The sequence below is a fragment of the Pseudonaja textilis genome, chromosome 2 (genome assembly GCF_049901715.1).
Source record: "Pseudonaja textilis isolate UNSWEBS1 chromosome 2, rPseTex1.2, whole genome shotgun sequence".
NCBI classification, from domain to species: Eukaryota; Metazoa; Chordata; class Lepidosauria; order Squamata; family Elapidae; genus Pseudonaja; species Pseudonaja textilis.
The window spans coordinates 194,321,995-194,343,199 of record NC_141991.1 but is presented as its reverse complement, the minus strand read 5'-3'; the positions used below and the strand labels follow the sequence as shown (position 1 = coordinate 194,343,199).

The 21,205-nt window shown below is 39.1% G+C and overlaps 2 protein-coding genes across 2 annotated transcripts in view; one reads left to right on the top strand and one right to left on the bottom strand.

The window, feature by feature from the left end:
• The first annotated feature begins 1,491 nt into the window (after positions 1-1,491).
• RFK (riboflavin kinase) lies at positions 1,492-9,594 on the top strand. The gene is made up of 4 exons (XM_026703823.2): positions 1,492-1,827; positions 4,184-4,335; positions 5,322-5,424; positions 6,380-9,594. The coding sequence occupies exons 1-4, from the start codon at positions 1,581-1,583 to the stop codon at positions 6,511-6,513; spliced, it is 636 nt and encodes a 211-aa protein (XP_026559608.2). The 5' UTR covers positions 1,492-1,580; the 3' UTR covers positions 6,514-9,594.
• A 2,018-nt stretch (positions 9,595-11,612) lies between these two features.
• Positions 11,613-21,205, bottom strand: part of LOC148127298 (proprotein convertase subtilisin/kexin type 5-like) — a 35,327-nt gene continuing 25,734 nt past the window's right edge. The window contains exons 12-17 of the mRNA XM_087923215.1: positions 18,573-18,803; positions 17,100-17,274; positions 16,511-16,728; positions 15,595-15,695; positions 13,587-13,773; positions 11,613-12,599 (exon numbers count right to left, since the gene is read on the bottom strand). Of these exons, the coding sequence (XP_087779341.1) occupies positions 12,187-12,599; positions 13,587-13,773; positions 15,595-15,695; positions 16,511-16,728; positions 17,100-17,274; positions 18,573-18,803 (1,325 nt within the window). The 3' untranslated portion in view covers positions 11,613-12,186. The remainder of the gene's footprint in view (positions 12,600-13,586; positions 13,774-15,594; positions 15,696-16,510; positions 16,729-17,099; positions 17,275-18,572; positions 18,804-21,205) is intronic.

The following is a 21,205-nucleotide window of genomic DNA, read 5'->3' as shown; positions in this document are numbered from 1 at the left end:
AGGGTCCGGTAGTAGGCCGCAACCCTGGGGTTGGGGACCCCTGCCTTAAATGAACAGGAATTCAGTGGGAACGCAATACGAAGTGGCAATAGAGGACCATAGTTTCAAGAGACACTGTAGATGGGTATATTTGAAGCTTGGTGGAACCAAAAGTGGTACCATAAATCAATGAAAATATATTTAGCTATCTCATAGCTTCATGGTGGAAGAAACCAAATGGGGCTTGCTTGCATAAGCTCAAACATAACAGATTCCATGCAGTCTACCATTCTGTCATGCAATTTGCAAGCAAGCATTCCAGATAATTATTAGCAAGATTATGTAGCATGCTGTTTTAAACTTCAGACTTCAGTCTTGAAGTGATTTGTTCCTTAGGAGTTGAAATACCTAGTCTTGTTTTTTAGAACAATAGATAATATCTGCCATCTAGTGGACGTAAGAGAAATATTTAATTAATTTGACTTTTTATCAAACTTGTATCTTTTAGATATGTTGGGTAGAAACTACCCTCAGGCCAGCCAGCAGTTGCCATCACCAGATTGGCATTCTGTACATACATTCCAACATAAACTTTTTAAAGGATTGTTTAGGTGAATTCCAAAAAAAGCATGTCTCAGCTCATTCACAAGAAGGCTCCCCACTGAAATGTGTAAGAGCATGTTTTCATGATGTCACTTCCTTTCATTGTTAACCCATTTCTGAAGCAAGCCTGAAACTTTAGGTCAGGAGTATCAAAGTCATGTTGTCATGGTGGCATCACGTGACGTATCAGGACTTTCCCCCCATTTGCTAAATCGGGCATGGGCATGGCCAGTGCGTAATGCACCACAAATCAGCCTGCTTTATGTGTTCTTCTACGGAAGTGGTATTTTTCCTCCTCTCTTGATATAACAGCCTGGAAATAGCTGGGGAATTTTAGGTGATGGAAAATTCCTGGATGTTATAATCTGGATTGGCCATCTGCTCAGCTTTTTCTCTAAATGTTTACTTGAATGCATGTGTATGCATGTGTATTTTAGAATTGGTGCATCCATTTTTCTTTGTACTGGATTAACTTTATTTAGTTATGGGGTTTGGGGGGTTAGTATGCTTGCAGATATTTCAATACCTGACTAGGTAACAGAGCTACTGAGCATGGGATTTGTTCCCTATTCATATACTTCTGTATATTTGCTCTGCTAATGCTGGTGAGGGGTGTGTGATTTTCTTCTTGGTAGTGCCTCAGCTAGAGTATTGTTCTGCTTGATTGTTCCTCTAGTATTAATCCTTGATTAGCAGCCTCTGGTGGCCTTGGACCGCCAACCGTTTCAAGGCTCGTCAGGAAACTCCCGGACGCTCAACCTCCGCCGACGACTTCGATAAGGCGCAGGCGCGCTGTCGGCATTTCCCCACCCCCGCCCCCCGGCCAATCTTCTCGCGCAGGGCGGAAATGCGGCGGTTCCCTCCCCCTCCCCCCCACAACCGGCGTCTGACGACCTCGTCCTCTGAGCCACCTTCGCAAGAAGGAAACAGCCGAGCCGTGCTAGGACGTCCTTGCGTTCTTCCTTCTTCTCCCCCCGCATCTCCTGTGACGTACGACGATGCCCCGCCTCTTCCGCACCGGCAGTTCTCTTCTGCGAGCGTGCGTGGCCGCTCGGGCAAGACGCTCCTGGAGCGTCGGCGGAACAGCCGCGCTTCTCGCTCTCGGGGACGAAGCCTTGAGCCGCCTGCGCCTCCCATCCCGCGTCTGCCTTTGCTCCGTCGCCATGAAGAACCTGCCGTACTTCTGCAGCGGAGAGGTGGTGCGAGGCTTCGGGCGGGGCTCCAAGGAGCTGGGTATCCGCACAGGTGAGCGCGGGGGAAGCGAGGCGCCGCTCCCCGGGAGTCCGCCCCGCCTTCTCTTGGACGCCCCTGCCGGGTTCTTGAGGCGGCCGACGGGGCGTTTGGGGGCCGGGGGGAGGGAAGGTCGTCTCCCGCTTTCTTGCCTTGAATACGAGGCTTTAGTGTGAGTGGGGCTTGGGGTTTTTTGGGGGGGTCTGGTAATACGAAATCCCGTTCAAAGTCCAACTCGGCCCCTTCCTGTAGATAGCTGGTATGGTTTATTCTTCTTCTTAAAACGACTTTATTATTTGATTGGATCCCGCAGGTATTACTTTAGAAATAAATGTATAAATAGTCCTCGACTTACAACAGTTTCATCCAAGTTAACAGCTGGAGTGGAATAAATGACTTAGGCCTGTTTTTCTCAGGGACGACCTTTGCAGCCTCCCTGTGATCAAAGTTCAAATGCTTGGCAACTGGTTCAGACTTACGGCCGACCGTTGCAATGTCCAAGGGGGTTGTGTTGATTCCCTTTCGCAACCCTCTGATGAGCAAAGGAAGCCAGATTCACTTAACAACCAGGTTAACTAACATCAACTGCAGTGACTCATTTAAAACTATGGCAACGAATGGGGCAACAAATGTCTCAACATAAATTTTGGGCTCAGTTGTGGTCATAAGTCGAGAACTACCTGTAACTCAAAGTGGCAAACTCCCTCGTTCCTTACAATGACCCTATGAAGTAGGTTGGGCTGAAAAAGAGGCACCCAGCTGGCTTTTGGGGTTAAAGGTAGACTAGCACATCCTGGTTTCTAGACCAGCACCTTAATTGCTATACCATTAGTCTAATTTGCCATAGACTAACAACAGGTATTGTGGCTCCCAATGTAACTTTCCACCCCATTTTTTCTGGTATTCTGTTGTACCAATTATGTTGCCTAAATTCCTCCCCAGCCAAGAGAGTGTCCCCAACTGTTTGGATTAAAACTGGTTCCATAAGGGATATTTTGTGGTTATTTAGAATTGGGCTTCTACATCTAATGGAAAGAGGTAACACATAGGTGTGATGACCAGGGGTGTGGCCCAAAGGCAACACAGTCAAATAAAAGTCCCTTTAATACCCCCAACTTTGCCCCCAACGTCTAGGTTATCTTCCGCTGGAGAAAAAAACTTTCCCAAGAGCAGTCTTTAAGTGGAGGAAATTCAGTCCAAAAACAAAGTACATACAAACTGTAAATAAAAATCCACACAAGCAGTGCTGCAACAATTAACTTGACAGGGCAGGATAAGGAATTGCAGAGTTGAAAGGCTAACAAAACACACACAGTTGGGAAGATGCCAGGCACCCAAATAAGCTTTGACAATAACAGATAACTCACGATTTGCTTCCAACAAATTGCTGTGCGTAGCTTTCCTTTTTAAACACTGTTCTCAGCTGCAGCTAATGAAGGGAATCAGGGCCCTTTCCTCCCCTGTAAGCCACACAACTCACCTTGCTCCTTTCTCTGTTCCTCCCTGCATGCCTTAGGATGAAGAGATGGTGAGCCTGGGTTTTCCTCCGAATTCCCTCTCCCTTGCTCTACCTCTCCCCTGCTCTGCCCAGCCAGACTGTGCCCTTCTCCAGTTTCTTCCACAGTCAATGGAGCCACACTCCCACTCCCTTTCAACTGCTCAGCCTCTCTCTCAAGCACATTCCAATAGAGGCATGACAATAGGTTTTTAACAAATATGGTTTGAAAACTGTACTCACTATAATGTTCCTAGTTCCCAATAGATAGTCCTGAATGATAATGGGCTTTTTGTTAAATACTTTCATGCATTTATATGAGGAACATGGACACATTCATGAACTTTCCACTCTTTTTGCTTTAAAGGAGATAATATGTAACACAAGTCATGTTATAAGATGAAGTTGTGTTATATTATTAATGTAATACCTTTATTATGTTGTAGATGAGGTAGTTTTTTTCCTAACCAAAATATATATGTAAATTACCAAATTACAAAACAAGCATTCCTGGAAATTCAAATGCAGGCAGGCCTTCTTGTTGAGCATGTATGCATGTGTACATTTGAAGAGTAATTTAAACATTACTATAAATTACCCTATATATATTTAGCTATCCGATGGTTTAGCTATCCTACTATAGATCATAGTAAGATACTCTTATAATAAGTCAGGGGTCTTTAAACTTAACAACTTTAAGACTTTTGGACTTCAACTCTCAAAATTCCTCCTCCAGTCATGTTAACTCAGGAATTTTGTGAGTCCACAAATCTTAAACTTGCCAAGTTTGAAGGCCCTTGATATAAGACTTTTCTGCCTGCTCTTTTCACATATGCTATGAGTTATTTTAATGGTTCATATAAATCTGTTTTTCAGCTAACTTTTCCGAAGAAGTGGTTGATAGTTTCCCATCTGATCTCTCCACTGGCATATACTATGGATGGGGTTGTATTGGAACTGGAGATGTGCATAAAGTGGTTTTGAGTATAGGTTGGAATCCGTATTACAAGAATGTTAAGAAATCAGTGGTGAGTATGTTATGTGTTAGTATCTTAGAATTAACTTGAATGTTTACTAAATGAGCTTTTGTAAGTCGAGGACTACCTGTACAGATAGTTAATTTTCTAAGCAAAGCAGTTGTTAGACAAAACATCACATGATCACAGCGCTTACCAATGGCAGTTTCAGAGGTTCCAGTTGTGATATTTAGGCAAGCACTGTGTGATTGTTAGACCAGGAGCTCACACTTCTGCACTCACCTTTGTTGTAACTCCTCCCATCCATTTATCCCCCCCAAAAAAACCCACCCCCTGCTCTTTTGGGCACCCTGCACTTTTCATTTTATCCCTGCCATCTCCTGCTGACTTTTGCTGTCTTCATTGCTGCTGGCAAATTGCAGTCCTGGGATGTGTGCAGCAGGACAGGGGAGCTTTCTCTGCCTAGGTGTGGGAAAGTGAGTTGAGAAGTACTCCATCAGTGGGCAAGACAAGACAGATGGTAGCTCCCCGGGCAAAGGTGGAGAGAAGGCTGTGAGGAAGAGGCTGTTCAGGGTAGTTGTGGAATTAAAGAAAACGGAGGATGAGAGCTTCTCGGAAGTGCAGCGCGTGTTTGCCGGTCCCATTGGGAGCAGTTCAGGAAAGCCAACCTGCAGGCCTAGCAACGGGTTGGAGGCAAGCCCAGCATTGACAGAACCTATTCATAATTTGTTGCTTGTTCTTGCCCTAACTTGCCTCTTGTAAATCCTCCTACAAAATGTGGGAAGGCTTTTGATTACATGACCACAGAATCACATGCAACAGCAAGAACGTTGAGGACCAGCCATAAAGCCATATGTTCTGTGATGTCCTAAATTTGAATATTCTCTGAATGGTCATTAAGCAAGAACTATCTGTTTTGTATAGAAATCAATAGTTGTTTTGGTTTTTCTCATATTTAAAACTTCTAAAAATAAGTATGTTTTTATTTCATTCCTTTAATATATACAGAAACATGCTGTGAAATGTTTTATTTTTAGGAAACGCACATCATTCACACCTTCAACGAAGACTTTTATGGGGAAGTACTCAGCATAATCATTGTTGGTTATATAAGACCAGAGCAGAATTTTGATTCTTTAGGTAAGTCTTGAGTATTTGTTTGACAAATGATAATGCCTAATAAAAACAGGTATTTAATATAATTACTGTACCACAGGAGTTCTTAAAATTTAGGTTGCTTAGGCAAAGAATATGAAAGAATGTTTATACCTGTATTGGTTTGGTGAAACTGTAGATCAGAAATATTTTCTTCCTCAAGAAAATTTACATTTGCAACATCTGCCTGTGGTGCACATTATATAGAGATAGAAAAAGTATGGAAAATTGCAGATATTCTGGGTGTAAAAAGCAGTACCCAACTGATAAATCTTAGTTTGAGGGATATTTGCATTGTACTAGGAACAAGAAGCTTCAGTCTATTGGCAAAGTAATGCTGGAAGCTTACATCTCTCAGCCCAATCTACTTCATAGAGCTGTTGATGTGCTACAAAATCCATCTTGACTTGAGAAAGTACATAAATTGTGTTTATAATTCAGTCATGTCATGGTTTGACATATGAATAAGGCTCATGACGCTTTTCTTGCTCTGTTTCTACTTCTTCTTTGGCAAGGTCTGAGTTATGTAAACTATAATTAAAAGCTACATAGAAAAAGCAACATACATAGACACTCTCAGTCTATAACTCACTCAGTTTAGGTGGTATGAAAGAAACTTGTAGACCGCAGATGCTTTAAATACTTCATCCTGAATCAGGCATTTATCAATATTATATACTTTGGAATTTTACTGCCTAGAGGCCACATCTGATTCACAGGTGATCCAAGTCTGTCCCGTGATGGGTGAGACAATAACAATGTTAAAAGCAGGGCATTGGCAGTGGGGGGTGGTGGCAGCCTTGGGGTTTGGACAGTGGCATCACTGTGGGCAGCGCTGTGGCCTTCTGCAGGAATCCCAGTTTGTCATGTGGCCCCTTGAGAAAGTCAAATGGCCATTCCTGCTCTAGAAGTAGTTGATGTTTTATTTTTTCCTCTACAGATGCACTTATAGCTGCTATTCAACATGACATTGAGGAAGCTAAAAATCTTCTAGATTTGCCAGAACACCAGAAATTTAAAGACGACAACTTCTTTCACAGAGGATGTGTTAACAGTATGACTAACGGTCATTAAATATTTCCCTTTTTAAAATTTTCACTGCAGTTATTTAAGCTGAACTGATCTTCACATGTTTCTTTTTAATAGAGAAGACTGCTCTGCTATTTAGGATTGTTATTCTGTTAGTATTACATTAAAATGGTTAGTGATTCTCTAACACCATTTTTGTTCATTTTTAAAAAAAGGGCAATGCAACTTGACCAATAGAAAGTGCAATCTGTTAGTGCCATCTAACTGCAGACAAAAGTTTGTTTTCTAAATGTTTCTAAATATTTCTCATGATTGCTATTTAATTAATAATGCCCATGCTGGATATTTTTGTAGTAAAAGATTTCCAATGGAAAAGGAGAAATGGTATCAGTAATTTTACTGCCTGAATTGTTGTCCTAGAGGCTTTTCATTGTTCATTTGAAACATTACCTGGATTTGTTTGAAGCCCTTTTAAATCCCTTTAAAAAAGGTTTTAAGTCCTCTGTGATTGAATTATGCTATTAATTTCAGTGGGAATAAAAGCATAATTTAATTTCTCCTGCCTTCAACTGAGAATTCCTAGACATTTATAGAGCTTATTTATTTCATTTTATAGTACAGTATAGAATATGGGAGCTGAAATAAAAAGGCAAAGTATCACTTTATCAGCCTCAGTGGGGACATGCATGTCAAATGACTCACATTTTTCACTGCTCTGAGCTTGTCTCTAAATGGCTGCAAAATTGCCATGAGTATTTGGTATTAAATACACATTTCAGTACATAGGTGAAATTGTAAATATGAAATCAGCAAATAATGAAATTAAACTGCACATACATGTATTTGTGTCTGTATACATGACTTATCAGCTGCTAAAAATGTGTGTGTGTGTGTGTGCACGCATACACACACACATATACACAGATATGTGTATTAGGATGTAACTAGCATTCCTAACATGTTTCTATTGTTGCAGCTTTCATAGCATCTCTGTCAATATAGGGATTTGCTTGGCCAAGGACATTTATATGCTTGGAAAAACAAAAACACCAGAAGCTTATTACCAATTACGTTTTTTTTTCTGCTTATATTTTTCATTTTGATACATGTTTTTATGTAAAATTCAACATTTAATTAAATGTTAATTGGATTGATAAATATTGTTGGAAAATGGGATGTGCATTTAGTTGAAAAGTCTAGTCTGGAAATATGTACACTGTGTGTATGGAGAATGAAGTGGAGAATTGTTGATAGCACTTTGAAAATTTTACAAATGCACTAATGGTTACAAGCTTCTAGGGATTGTGTAGAACATTTGAATCTTACTTATCTGTACAAAAAAGCTCACATTGAATATATGTGAACAAATGCGTCAGGGGAAAGACCACCCCAAATATATGTTCGCTGCATGAGCATCATGAATTAGAAGTCTTGTGTCTTTCATTTAAGAGGCCCCAGATTGTTCATTTGCAAGGAATCCCGAGTTCTTTTTTTCATGGTTCAAATTTTTATTATTTCATGTAACATTAACTTATGTTATCATTAAACTTTAAAAACTTGGATTCCTCTTATTTTTATCTTGGTAAAGTGCCCGTGTTTTCTCTGTTTACCCAATCTGCATATGCAGTCCTTACAGTACCAAGGCTTTACAGATAGTCCTCAATTTATGACCAGTTGTTTAGTTTGATGTTATAACGGCGCTGAAAAAAATGACTTAATTTGCTGTTCTTTGCACTGCGTTGCAGCTTCCCCATAATCATGGGATCAAAATTTGGGTTCTTGCCCACCGGTTTGGATTTGTAATGGTTGCAATGTTGTTTGTTCACATGATCACCATTGCTTAAATATTTGCTTAATGACTGCAGCAAAAAAGGTTGTAAAATTTGGTCTGACTCACTTAATCACCACATCGCTTAACAACAAAAGTTCTGGTCCCAAATGTCATAAGTCGAGGACTACCTCGGCTGTGCATATTTCTTTGTAGCTTCATACAATCTAGGACTGCCACTCATTTCAACTTGTGTGCCAAAGAATATCTTTCTCAGACTGGTGATGGGGCTACCTATAGGTAGTCCTCGACTTGCAACAGTTTATTTAGTGACTGTTCAAAGGTACAGCAGCACTAAAAAAAGTGACATGACCATTTTTTGCAACATACCCATGGTCACATGATTAAAATTCAGGCACTTGGCAACTGCCTCATATTTGTGATGGTTGCAGTGTCCCAGAGTCATGTCATTGCCTTTTATGACATTCTGACAAGCAAACTCAATGGGAAAACCTGCTTCTCTTACCAACCATGTTACTAACCTAACAACTGCAGTGATTCACTTAACAATTGGGGCAAGAAAGGTCATCAAATGGGACAAAACTCACTTAACAAATGTTTTGTTTACCAACAGAAATTTTGGGCTCAATTGTGGTCACAAATTGAGGACTACCTGTATAGCCACTAGGTCTCATGCTGTTACTGCCATCTCTAAAATGTGGAAACAGAAATCTTTTTATCTGGATGGGACGTCTGTGTAACATTCTGAATCGTGCAGCATTCAAAGTGCTTTTGTTTTTTACACAGTTCAGTAATGAGTAGAATTAGGGCAGAGATTTCTTGTGTCAGCAAAAAAATGGAAGTTGTCATCTTATACGCAATTTGGGACCACAATAATTGGTAATAAAGTTAATAGATTTTCAGCACTGTTGTTTTTCCCTCTTCCTCCTCATGCTCATACTACTGTAGCTTCATAAATATGAATGTTAAGATATTCTGGACATTATTGGCTATACTGTTGGCAGTGTATATTTGTCAATTGTTTTGTTACTTTAGAAAGTGCCTTCTGACAGGGTTACTTTGTGAGATAAATTGCTTAACTATCAATCATGGTATGTATATAAATTATTGTTTAAGAAAATGTATCACTGAAAAAACAAAGGTTTGGAAGCAGCAAGTAGAAACCAGAAATCAAATATATTGATCAGTCCTGGTTTTTAAACAGCATATGAAATCAAATGAATATGTATTGAATTCTGCCTTTTTATATAGAGAGATAAGCAATTTTAAATTCGTCATTGTGATTTTATTAAGTTTTATTTTTCTATTAATTTCAAGAAATAAAAAAAGAAAAGTTATATGTTTTTCACTTATTTTTTTCCACTCCACACAAAAAAAATCTGCAAAAATATCAGATACCATTCTGTTGAAATAAAACAACGTGGGCAACATTTGGCTGACTACCAACTTAATTTAACTTTTTTGGGGGTGGGAAGGGATTTATATGATAGAGCCAATTTGTTGTAATAATTAAGGGACCAGGCTAGAAACCGAGAGTCATACCGTTGGCACAAAGTCAGTTGGGCAATCTTGGACCTATTGCTGTCATTCAGGTTTCCTCACAGCCCTCTCCTAGAAAAGAGGCCAAAGCAAACTATTGCAAAATCTTGCCAAGAAAACTTCAAGGACTAGTTCAGGCAATTGCCAGGAAACAATGCAAATTTGGAGAGCCTCATTGTACTTAAGAGACCTCTCATAATTTGAATCCCTATTATCCTAGTTTCCTCATAAATTACATGGAAAATCCCCATTGGGTTGGAAATCCAGTCAGGGTTAAGGTTAGAAATCAAGTTAGGCTTAGAGTTTGGCATCGCAATCCAGTTGGTGAGATTTGGGGTTAGGCCTTGGGTTAGAGCAGGAGTCTCCAAACTTGGCAACTTTAAGATTTGTGGACTTCAACTACTAGAATTTCCCAGCCAACATCACTGGCTGAGGAATTCTTGGAGTTGAAGTCCACAAATCTTAAAAGTTGCCAAGTTTGGAGACCCCTGGGTTAGAGTATGGATTAGGATTAAGGTTAGCATTGGGGTTATGTGTTGTATTGGTTTAGGGCAGAGAGCAGGTTGTGTGTCTCCCCAATTGACCGAGGCACGCCCACACCAACAAGGGCTGGAAGAAGCTCCAGCAAGAGTGAGGTGCCGGAGAATCAGCCCCAGCCACTTCCCCATCCCCTGCCATTACTCTTACCTTCTCAGGCCACATAAGGGGCGGGGCCAGCCAGTGATGGGATGGGGAGCCACAGCCGAGTGCCCTAAGAGCCACATGTGTTTCCGGAGTCATGGGTTGCCAACATCCGGGTTAGGATTAAAATGGCATTCCAGTATTGGGAAGATTTAGGGTGAGATTTATGGTCAGATAGCATGAAGGTTCATGTTAGGGTTAGGGATGGAAATCCAATTAGGGTTAGATTGGGTGCTTGGGGATAGGTTTAGGATTAGTGTATTAGTGTTAGAGATGGAAATTCAGTTAGGGTGAGGTTTCGATTTAGGGTTGGAGGTTAAAGGTGGATATCCAGTTAGGCTTAGGTTTAGATTAGGGTGGTGGTTAGTGATATGGTCAGAAATCATTTAGGGTTAGGATTATTGTTAGATTCTGAATGGAAATCTGATTATGGTTCAGCTTCCTTGATGTCAGGGCTTAAAACATTAGACATTAGGGTTAGATTCACAGACCCTTTTTAATTTAGGGAGTGAAACTTTCAACAGAAAAGTAAGACTTTAAACCAATTTGCACTTTCATATGCCTGCATTGAAGTATAATGCAAAATGTTTGGAAAGCAAGGAAACAGACCAGCCAAGATCTTTGTTTCTATGTTAGACTAAATAATCTGTAGTTAGTTTTAGGTATGCTTCATAGAAACAAAATAAAATATGTTTTATTAATTTTTCTTTCTTTAGCTAATATTAGGGCTTTAGGCTAAATCGTTGCATAATTACAATTTGAATTGTAAATTGCCAAGCCCTGAATAAGTGAAAATAGAAAGTTTCAACTAAACTCATGGTTCATTGCAGTTCAGTCTTGCAATGATAAACAGGTTTTATTGATGATAAACTCGTTGCTTGATAAATTGGTCCTAGTTATTTTCAACAGAAAAAAACAAAAAACCATGAAATTATCTAACAGTTTTCTCTATTCATTTGCGCTGCAAAACAGATTCCTAACACCACGTCATAAATATGTATGGTATATTCTCACCAAAAATCAAATTATTTTTTGCCATGAGAAGTAGTTTTGGAAGACTGGATTATATAACAACCCCAAACATTTCTTCTGAGAATTACCAAACCAGTGAGGTGAACAAATGACAAACTCTACATATAATAGGTAGCTTTTGCCTTTTATTACATTCAGTTATTCATATTCATGGTAGGCTGTTGCATTTATTCATTTTTCCGTTCTACATGGTTTGAATGCATATTATTCCTTGTTTCATCACTGTATTGATACATGACACAATAGAAGTTAGAATGGAACTCTGCATCAGTGGTATTATTTTGTCCAATGGTGCTATTTTTGAAAAGTGGTGGGTGATTTAATTTAATAAATTTCAATTTTATTAGAAACATTTTGTCTCAGACAAGTACTTCATGATTTGAATAATTTTAATATAAAAATGCAGGAAGAAACATACTTGAAACATGAATGAACGAATACAGATAGCCATTTACCAAAAATGATACCCTACTATAGTTTGCCTATGATGGAAGGATGATTGCTTTGTTCTACCAAATAATGAGGAAACATAATACCACAGTATTTGCAGATATGTAGTAAGTGGTTATTTTTATCATTTAGGTGAGATTCTGAACTTGTACTACATTTACATATATCTTCCGGTAACTTATTCAGCAAAGGATTACAAATGCAATGACAATTGTACAAACATTAGGTTATGTAAAGGAGTAACTTTCGTCATCATATTCCAGTTCATCTATGTCATCATCTTCCAGAAGTCCATATTTAAATTTACGATAGACAGTGCCATCACTGCTCATATAGACAATATCGTTGTCTTCTTCATCGTCATCATCATCATCCCGATCCTTATATTCGTTCACTTGATTTTCTGGGTAGCTGGTGCTCTGGTAGTGATTGCTCTTGAAAGAACTGAGAGTCTTTGCGTTGTCTGCCAATTTCTTATATCCAACCTGGTTAACAGACATAGGCCTGGCTCGCAGTCTTCTCCATACGAAAACAGTAGCCCCAGTGATGACACTCAACAAAATGAATAACGCTGCTGTCAAAGCCACAGCTTTCCCTCTCAAATTCTCGGGCAAATTAGGAATGACCAATAGACACACATCTAAAAAAAGAATTATAAACAAATGTATTGTATATGAATGTTCATGGGGAAAACCACAGCCTATTCTCTACATATTGCATCATCTGGCTGAACATGCCTCACGCTATCTGTGCCGATTTTCTCTCTGATATTTCCCTTCCGCCCCATCTACATATTGGCAGAGAATTTCCCTTAGTGCCTTCTTCCAACTCCTTGTAGGCTGGCAGCATTTCATAGATTACCATTACCCTATCATCAGACGAACTGGCTTTGCCACAAGTCATTTGGAACAACTTTTCTGTCCTGCTGCCACTGTTATCATGACTATGAGCATCGTCGTTGTCATCGCCACCACCACCACCGTATCATCACCACCAGCAGCAACAGCAGCCCCCGTTGCTCTTATGGGAGGCCAGTAATCCTGCTGGCCTTGTGGAGCCACGCGATGATAAGAACATTACAGTAGCAGTGGTTTTAAGATCAACCTACTTTGCTTACAGTCTTATCCCTGTGATGTGAAGTTAGCAGAAAGGCAAAGAGTTCTCTACAAAATTTGCCAAATAACAGAAAGCTGTCTATTTATTTAAACGTATTTAGAGATAAATATCAACACTAAACTATAAAGTTGGGTGACTGCATGTCTACCTTTATGATTTTGGTTGTTGCATAGTCAACCAATTTCTTAGATTTGATATTTTATTCGCCTACTGAGTCCTTCTCAAGAACCCGAAATAAGCAAATGTTGTGGTTTGATGGTCTGAAGATATTGTCAAGGATGTAAGCTGTTTCAAGTAAGGTTGCCTTTTGCAATTTTGTCAGTGCTTTCAGGTGGCTTTCAGGGATTGTACCCAAGATGTCTACTACTGCCGTAGTTACACTATCTTGACTTATTGTCTATTAGTATATGCTATGCACTCCCAAGCCAAGCCAAAGATAGAGATTATACTCTCCATTTATCAGATTAGAAAAAATTTATTGGAAGAGATATAATAATAATGAGATTATTACCTGCCATTACAGTGCAATTACAACATTCCTGAGTTTGCATCAATCCAGAATCCTTACAGCATGGCACACAGCGATATTCATCAACATATAGTTGTGTGTTAAGATGACACGAAGTACAGTTGAAGGGACCAGGTCCTTTGCACTGCATACAGGAATCGTGGCATTTCTCACATTTTGATGATTTTACCTTGCATTCAACAAAGAAGAGACAGAGAGGTGAGCTTTAGTTAATGTTTTCAGGAGAAATAGACAATGCAATTGCTTAATTAGCATATTGCATGTATGAATAAATTATGGCTTAATTAAAAAAAAAAACCAGATAAACAAACATTGGCATAGCACAGGGTTAAAACCTAGCCAAGATAGCTTTGATCCCCCAAAATATGACTTACTGGATATCTTTGTGTGCATAAAGTCCTTCCTATTTTTTTTTTTTAAAAAACAGACTTATAGTAGGAAAAAAGGACGACACACAATTACCATCTCGAACAGCAGCTGTCATATTACGACCTACTAATTAAAGTCTGTGCAGCTATGACTCTTAAGCATCATTTATTCTATTTATATCCCGTCTTCGTTATTTTTACAAATAACTCAAGGTAGCAAATGCATACAATACTCCTTCCACCACCAATTTTCTCTATGAATATACCCTGTGAAGTGAGTTGGGATAAGAGAGAGTGACCGGCCCAAAGTCATCCAGCAGCTTTCAGATCTCAGGCAGGACTAGAATTCATGGTCTCCTGGTTTCCAGCCTTAACCACCAAACTAAAACCTGGATCTTAATTCTATGCTTAATATCAGGGACGCTCACAGGACTGTGAGCACATATTTGTGTGTCAACTGTTACCTGCTTTTTTGGGATATTTTCCCCACTCTAAAGGGGTCTTATAATATTGACTAACAGTTGCAATTTTTCTCAAAGTGACATATGAAAATGTATAAACTCCTAAAATGTTTCAACTCCTTCCCTCAAAACGACTCTATAGAGCATTGCATACCAGAACAACTAGACAAAGAGTTTTTCCCCGAAAGCCGTCACTCTGCTAAACTAATAATTCCCTCAACACTGCTCAACTATTACAAAGTCTGCATTACTATTACTATTAATCTTCTCATCACTCCTCATCACCCATCCCCTCCCACTTGTGACTGTATGACTGTAACTTTGTCACTTGTATCCTTACGGTTTATATTGACTCTTTCCTAGTATGATTTGATTGCTTATTGTACCCTATGACTATCATTAAGTGTCATACCTTATGGTTGTTGACTCTTGATGAATGTATCTTTTCTTTTATGTTTACTGAGAGCTTTTACACCAAGACAAATTCCTTGTGTGTCCAATCACACTTGGCCAATAAAGTATTCTATCATCTATCTATCATCTATCTATCTATCTATCTATCTATCTATCTATCTATCTATCTATCTATCATCTATCTATCTATCTATCATCTCTCTATCATTCTCTCTCTCTCTCTCTCTCTCTCTCTAAACTGCTGTTTTCTAATAATAAAGACCCCAACACCTGAAAATAGGAACACAATGCCATTTTGTTCAATGATGCACAGTTTTTCCAAAAGTTATAGCTGTTTCAAATAGTATAATTCGTTTTATCTAATTATAATATTTGTTTGAAGGAGCTAAAAGATATTGTCCGCTCAAACTAATGTAGAAATATGCAGACATTCTGTCCTATTATTAACTTTGTGCTAAAGGTTGAGAAAGATACCTATGAAAGCAGAAAAGATGAATGATCTGCATACTACGGCAACAATATTTAGGAAGCTAAATTGTACCTCTTCTTAAATCTAATTTCAATTTATCAGTTCATTGTTTTATATATTAAGAAGCAGAAATATGAAAGTTGAAAATAATTCAAAGAATGTAAAATACTTTTTATAATATTTCAGAATGAATGCTAAAATCCATGTTTATAATTGTATAACTATAATTGTATTGTCAAACAAAAAATTTGTTTAAAAAAAATCTGTGTAGAAAGTACCTCTGAGTCTTGATACTCTCCAAGTAAGCAGACCGAGTTGCACAATCCAGCTATGAAATGATAACTTGTTACGCAGGTTGTGCATTCAAATTCTCCCTTCCCTTAAAAGGAATAACATCATTAAGAAATAGAGTTTGTAGAAAATTGTCTAATTCATACAGTAATTGCTTTCATTTAGCAGCTTTTGACCTTTGCAAATGTAGAATCCTTCTACTCCAAATGTGTTTGAGACCTTGGACTATGTAAAATTCGTGGGCGTTGCAGTCCCAATAGAGTAGGAAAACATTAGTTTGCAGAAGGCTAGAGCAATAATGCTCATCTCTTGGTTGTAAACCCAATGGCTCAATCTCTCCATTAAAGCAAATGGCAATGATTTTTCAATTCTGAATATGCTCGAAGTAATGGTGGTGGTATTTAGGATTATGATGCAATGGATTTAAACTGTGATGCTAAGGACAGAAGGTTTATGGAATTGATAGAGGAGAATATTTACAGTCCAGGGTTAAACTGTAGGTATTCTCTGAGCTTGGTGGTTTTCTTGCAGACATTTCATTACCAAACTAGGTAACATTATCAATGCAAATGTTTGCAAGAAAGCCATCAAGCTCAGAGGGTGCCAAAGACCGCACAATTTAAGGAATTTCAGAATGCTAAATATTTGAAGGGATTCAAGATATACACAAATAATTATATAGATGATTAACTACTTGGGACTAATCACCAACTGACTAATTGATGTGTGATTTCATTTTTTTGGATATCTACAATGAAACAAATACAAATCGTTGTACTGCATTCTAAGTCAATATTCCACTGAGAGAGTTCTTTCCTATTTGTAATGTTTGTTATCAAGCAAATTATTTTAAGAATTAAAACAAAGCGTGACTTCAGCCTTTATATCTGAGCCTGATCTTACCTTTGCAAGTGTGACAAATTGGATGGCACCGTTCACAAGACTGAGTGTCAAAATCTGCATAATAATATTCAGGGCAGGAAGAGACACATTGGCCAGAGGAGTGCAGCAGGAAAAAACTTTCCACACAGGATAAGCATTCGGTAGGTGCAGGTCCCAAGCATTTCTGGCAGCTTGTGTGACATCTCTCACAGGTCCTGGTGTCACTATTGACATAATACCTGTACCAGTAAAATAGTAAGGCCAAACTAAGTTGAGTAGAGAACAATTACATTGTAAATAAAGACATATTTATTTCAGAGCATTTTGTACTTTGTAAATTTATGTTGTTACATAATGGGATGGGTTGACAAGATGGAGCTTCTCAGAAGGCAACCAGGCTATTGAATCTGATGTCCATCCTAGTAGGGAGTCCTCCAAATGTAAGAATTGTTTGCGTGTAGCTTGCCTGAGCCCTGTCCTCAGCTAATAATCTAACCCCTTTTGGTATAGCTGTCTGTCAAAGCTTTAATCTCTTCACAATTTTGTATCTTTTTCTCCGTGCCATTTTATTCATCTCTTCCGCCATCCTTGTCCCTTTTCAGGATCTTACCCAGCTGTACAGTTTTGGACACACCGGTCTTCTTGCTTGTACCGGGTTAGAGGGCAGAGAAGGCACTGGGTGCTGTGTTTCCCATTACAGGTTTTACAGGTTCTGTGACAAGGGTGGCAGTGGGAGTTAGTATCTTCATGGTACCCATCAGGACAGGAACCGACACAGGTTGTATCTATAGCAAAATGGCGAAAGACAACATAATGGTTGGGATGACAAAGATTTAATACAATCCGTAGTACGGACATGGGGAAATTCTTTCGACCAACCAAGCAACCTTTCTACATTTGATCAGTGACTGAATTTTCACTTGCTCTTCTGAATGTGAATAATAGGATTACTTGAAAGGAGCAATACTTTTATTCTCTAGGATATTCTACACCCAGGATCTTTGTAGGATGAAATCTAGCATTGTGCAAGTCAGTGGTGGTGTTCAAATAAAATTGCTATGATTTGGTGGGCTTGGCTTGGTGGCCGTGCTTTGCGTGCATGCACACTTTGTGTGCATGCGCATGCCAAACACGTACTTTGCGCAGGTGCAGAGGCATTCTAACTTGCCTCCTGCAAGCCTGCACGATGCTGGTCACTGCAGCAACTGCCGCACGGTGTTATTCTGCACCGCGCAAAGCAGCTGCGCTTTGAATTCTGGCCATAAAAGTGAGTATGGGAGCCCAGGTGGGCCAAACACAGAGCAGCGAAGAGAACTGGTTCGGTCTCCACTGCTCATCGCCTGCTACCGGCTCTCCAGAACCGGGCAGAACCGGTCAAATACCACCACTGGTGCAAGTGAACTTTCATTCACACAAAACAATCCCCTTCTCTCTGTAGCAGATTTTGAGAATGCAGGAGGAGCTGTAGAAAGGTTATTTCTTCATCATATTGTGTCTGAGTTTATATTATTGAGTGTTGCTTTCTTTATTTCTGATTTATTGTGATATGTGAATTCATTCAGTGTGATCTCTAAACTAAATATTATGGTTCGACACATTGCATGAACCTGTGAATTGTGCCTATTCAATACGTTAAGGAAAGTGTGCTTAGTATGTTGAATAAACATGGCTGATGAATGGAAATTGCTTTGAAACATGGCAATTTACTTCTACACCTTCCGTATAGAAATTCTGAGATCCTGGATTCACACACTGTACTAAGCAGACTTCCTGGGCCCAGAACAAAATTGACAAATACTGGATAGAGCGTCACAATTCACCCTGTCCCTTCTGAACAGGCACAAAATTTTGCATGGCAACATCACATCTTCTGCATTACTGATCTGATACAGCTGGTTTTAAGTCCTGATTAGTGTGGTGGGTGAATCTAGTAAATGTAATGTGTAAATCATATATTATGACTTAATTTTATGTATTTCTCAGCTTTTGTGGCTTACTGCTTAGCAAGATGTGTAACCCTAGCTATCAAACAATGGCAGCGGTTCATCTACAGAGATTTTAAAAAGACAAGGCAAACACTTACTGAGGAGATGCAAATTATTTGGGCAGCTGAGACAATGAAAGTTGCCTGGTCCTTTGCAATGGAGACAGTCCTTGTGGCAAGGCCTACATGTCCTGCCCTCTCTGTCATAGTACTGATTAGGCAAGCAGTACTGAGGGATTACACAGAGGCCACTGTTGGTCATCAAGAGGCCTTCTTCACAGGAAAGGCACTTGGTGCCAGATGAACAAGTTTGGCAGGTCTCGTTGCAGACTAGAAAGTAACAAAGCAAAAAAGATGCCACCATTTTTTTTAGTATTTTGTTCTCAATGGAGATCTGCAAGTTCAGATCTGCAGAACACAACATATGTGAAATGAAGATTCATGCCATTTGAGGCCCCGGTTACTGCTGCCATCAACAGGTGAGTGTGAAGCATATTTGTTAATAAGGTCTTCCTCTATATTTAGCTTAATGAAAATCACTTTTGAAAATAGACGTTTTCCATAAATCAGAAGGTGGAAGGTAATCTAATTAACCTTAAACTTCAAACTTATATGCTTTTCACAGACTGGCAGCAATATCAACACAAATAATAATCACACTTATGATCTTTACCTATGCTTTTCTATACCTTTATTCACAAAGTATTTGATCTGATAACACCTTGCTTTTCTGAAAAGTCTGACCAATCAGATGACCAACAAATATTGTTCCCTGCTGGTCATGAAATCCTGTTAACAAGAACTGCATCTAAAGCAGAAGTCTCCAAACTTGGCAATTTTAAGACTTAGGGACTTCAACTCCCAGAATTCTCCATGTTCAGAATTCTGGGAGTTGAAGTCTACAAGTCTTAAAGTTGCCAAGTTTGGGGATCCCTGATCTAAAGCATAGTTATTTCACTCTGAATTATTATAGGAAGTATGCAGAATCAATCCCACATGTATTCTGAAAAATAGTTTTGGAATCTGAAAAGGTGATTTATTTTTGAGATTTAAGGATACGAATCAAAACCATTCATATAAAGATTTTGGTGCAACTTAGAATTCCAACTTGTAGCATGTCATAAGCGTCTAATAAAATATAAAATGGCACTGATAAGCCTGAAGCCTGGGGAATGCAAATATCCACATCAGCACTGAGCAAGCTGCCTAGGAAGAGGCCCCAGAATTACCTGCTATCAAAAATGTGAAAGGCCCACATTGTTGCAAAATTAAAGCAAGAGATCTTGGACAGCTCATATGATTTCTGTAAACCTGGTTTAGGATTAAAGGAATGTACCAGCTAGCCACACTCAATTTAGATTTATGGAGAGAACAAAAGACCAGACCGGACCAGGTAACCACTTGAACAGCGTGGCACACACAAGAAGAATCTCATTACTTGGGGGGGAAGGACAACCCCCCCCCAAAAAGATGATTTGCATTAAATATGTATGTCCTGATACATATGTGCCCATGCAAAGACAGAAATGCTCTGATTTAAATAGAAATGCTTCTTCCTTTTGTAGGAAAGTTTGTGCCTTGGAAGTGCTCAATTTCAAAACTCCTTTCCCTTCTTACAATTCTTTATTATTAAATTGAGCAGCTCTTTGAATAAAATATATTGTCAGGTAGAAAGCAGTCCTATAAAAGGTAGACAATTGGCTACTCCAACAACTTACACTGCAGGAGTTCTTGGGGTTCAAAGGAGCATTTTACTATTGACCACAGTTTTTCGATTACCTGGCATCCTCCAGCTGTGTTTGGACCTCAATTTCTAGAATCTCCAACTGCTGACCAAATTGGCTGGGATTTCTAGAAGACTCATTCCCAATCTATGTGGAGAATCTTTCAGTGGCTTTCAGCATCATTTAACATGGTACACTTCTAAACCCACTTTGGGATTGCCTAAGTCAGAGGATTACCTTTTGTTCAGGATGGCTTACACTTTTGCACATGGGGCTGATGGATAACTTGGAAGGGTTTTCCTATAGGAAGATCACTGCAAAGATTGACAGTGGACCAGTTATGTCCTCCTCGCATCCCTTACGCCTTGGTCATCTTGCATGTGGACTATTGCAACACTCTCCACATACTCTTGAAGGCCACTTGCAATTCACAACTGGCCCGAAATGCTGTCCTCTGTAACAATCTCCCCCTAAGCATTTAAACAGCTCATTTTCTGTCCTCCTTCAAGAAAATCTTAAAGATCTGTTTCTATTTCTTGATATATTGTTTATGGAGATTCTCAATCATCCAGATCATGGTTGTCCCTAATGTACTGCTTAAAAGGCAACTTGACTTTCTTGGGTTTTTCCCTGAAAACTTTTTGTTTCTCATCCAAGAAGCTTTGTTGGGAAATAATTTCTTTTTTTGGATGAGAAGTGAAATATTTTCAAGGAAAAAACCAAAGTTAAGTGTTGAACAGCACCTTTGGGACATTCTTGATTAATTATTTTTATATTTGGTTTGTATTGTTCACCACTCAAGAATCATCTGGATTCCAGTGGCTTTAAAATCTGATTTAACTAAACAGGCAAATAAATGTGCCAAGGATGAGTTTTTCAATCCCAGCCAATCTGGGCACATTCTTGTATTACGGGAGGGGATGAAAAGAGGTCCAAAATTTAGAGCTACAGGAAAATTTAAATTTAAAGGTCATTTGACTGAAGTATCTGAATCAAATGGACTTGGAT

Excerpts from the sequence above, each read along its gene's own strand:
- RFK (XM_026703823.2), top strand. The coding sequence starts at position 1,581 with ATGCCCCGCCTCTTCCGCACCGGCAGTTCTCTTCTGCGAGCGTGCGTG. Across the intron at positions 4,336-5,321 it reads AGAATGTTAAGAAATCAGTG|GAAACGCACATCATTCACAC; the intron begins GTGAGTATGTTA and ends TTTTATTTTTAG. Across the intron at positions 5,425-6,379 it reads GCAGAATTTTGATTCTTTAG|ATGCACTTATAGCTGCTATT; the intron begins GTAAGTCTTGAG and ends TTTCCTCTACAG.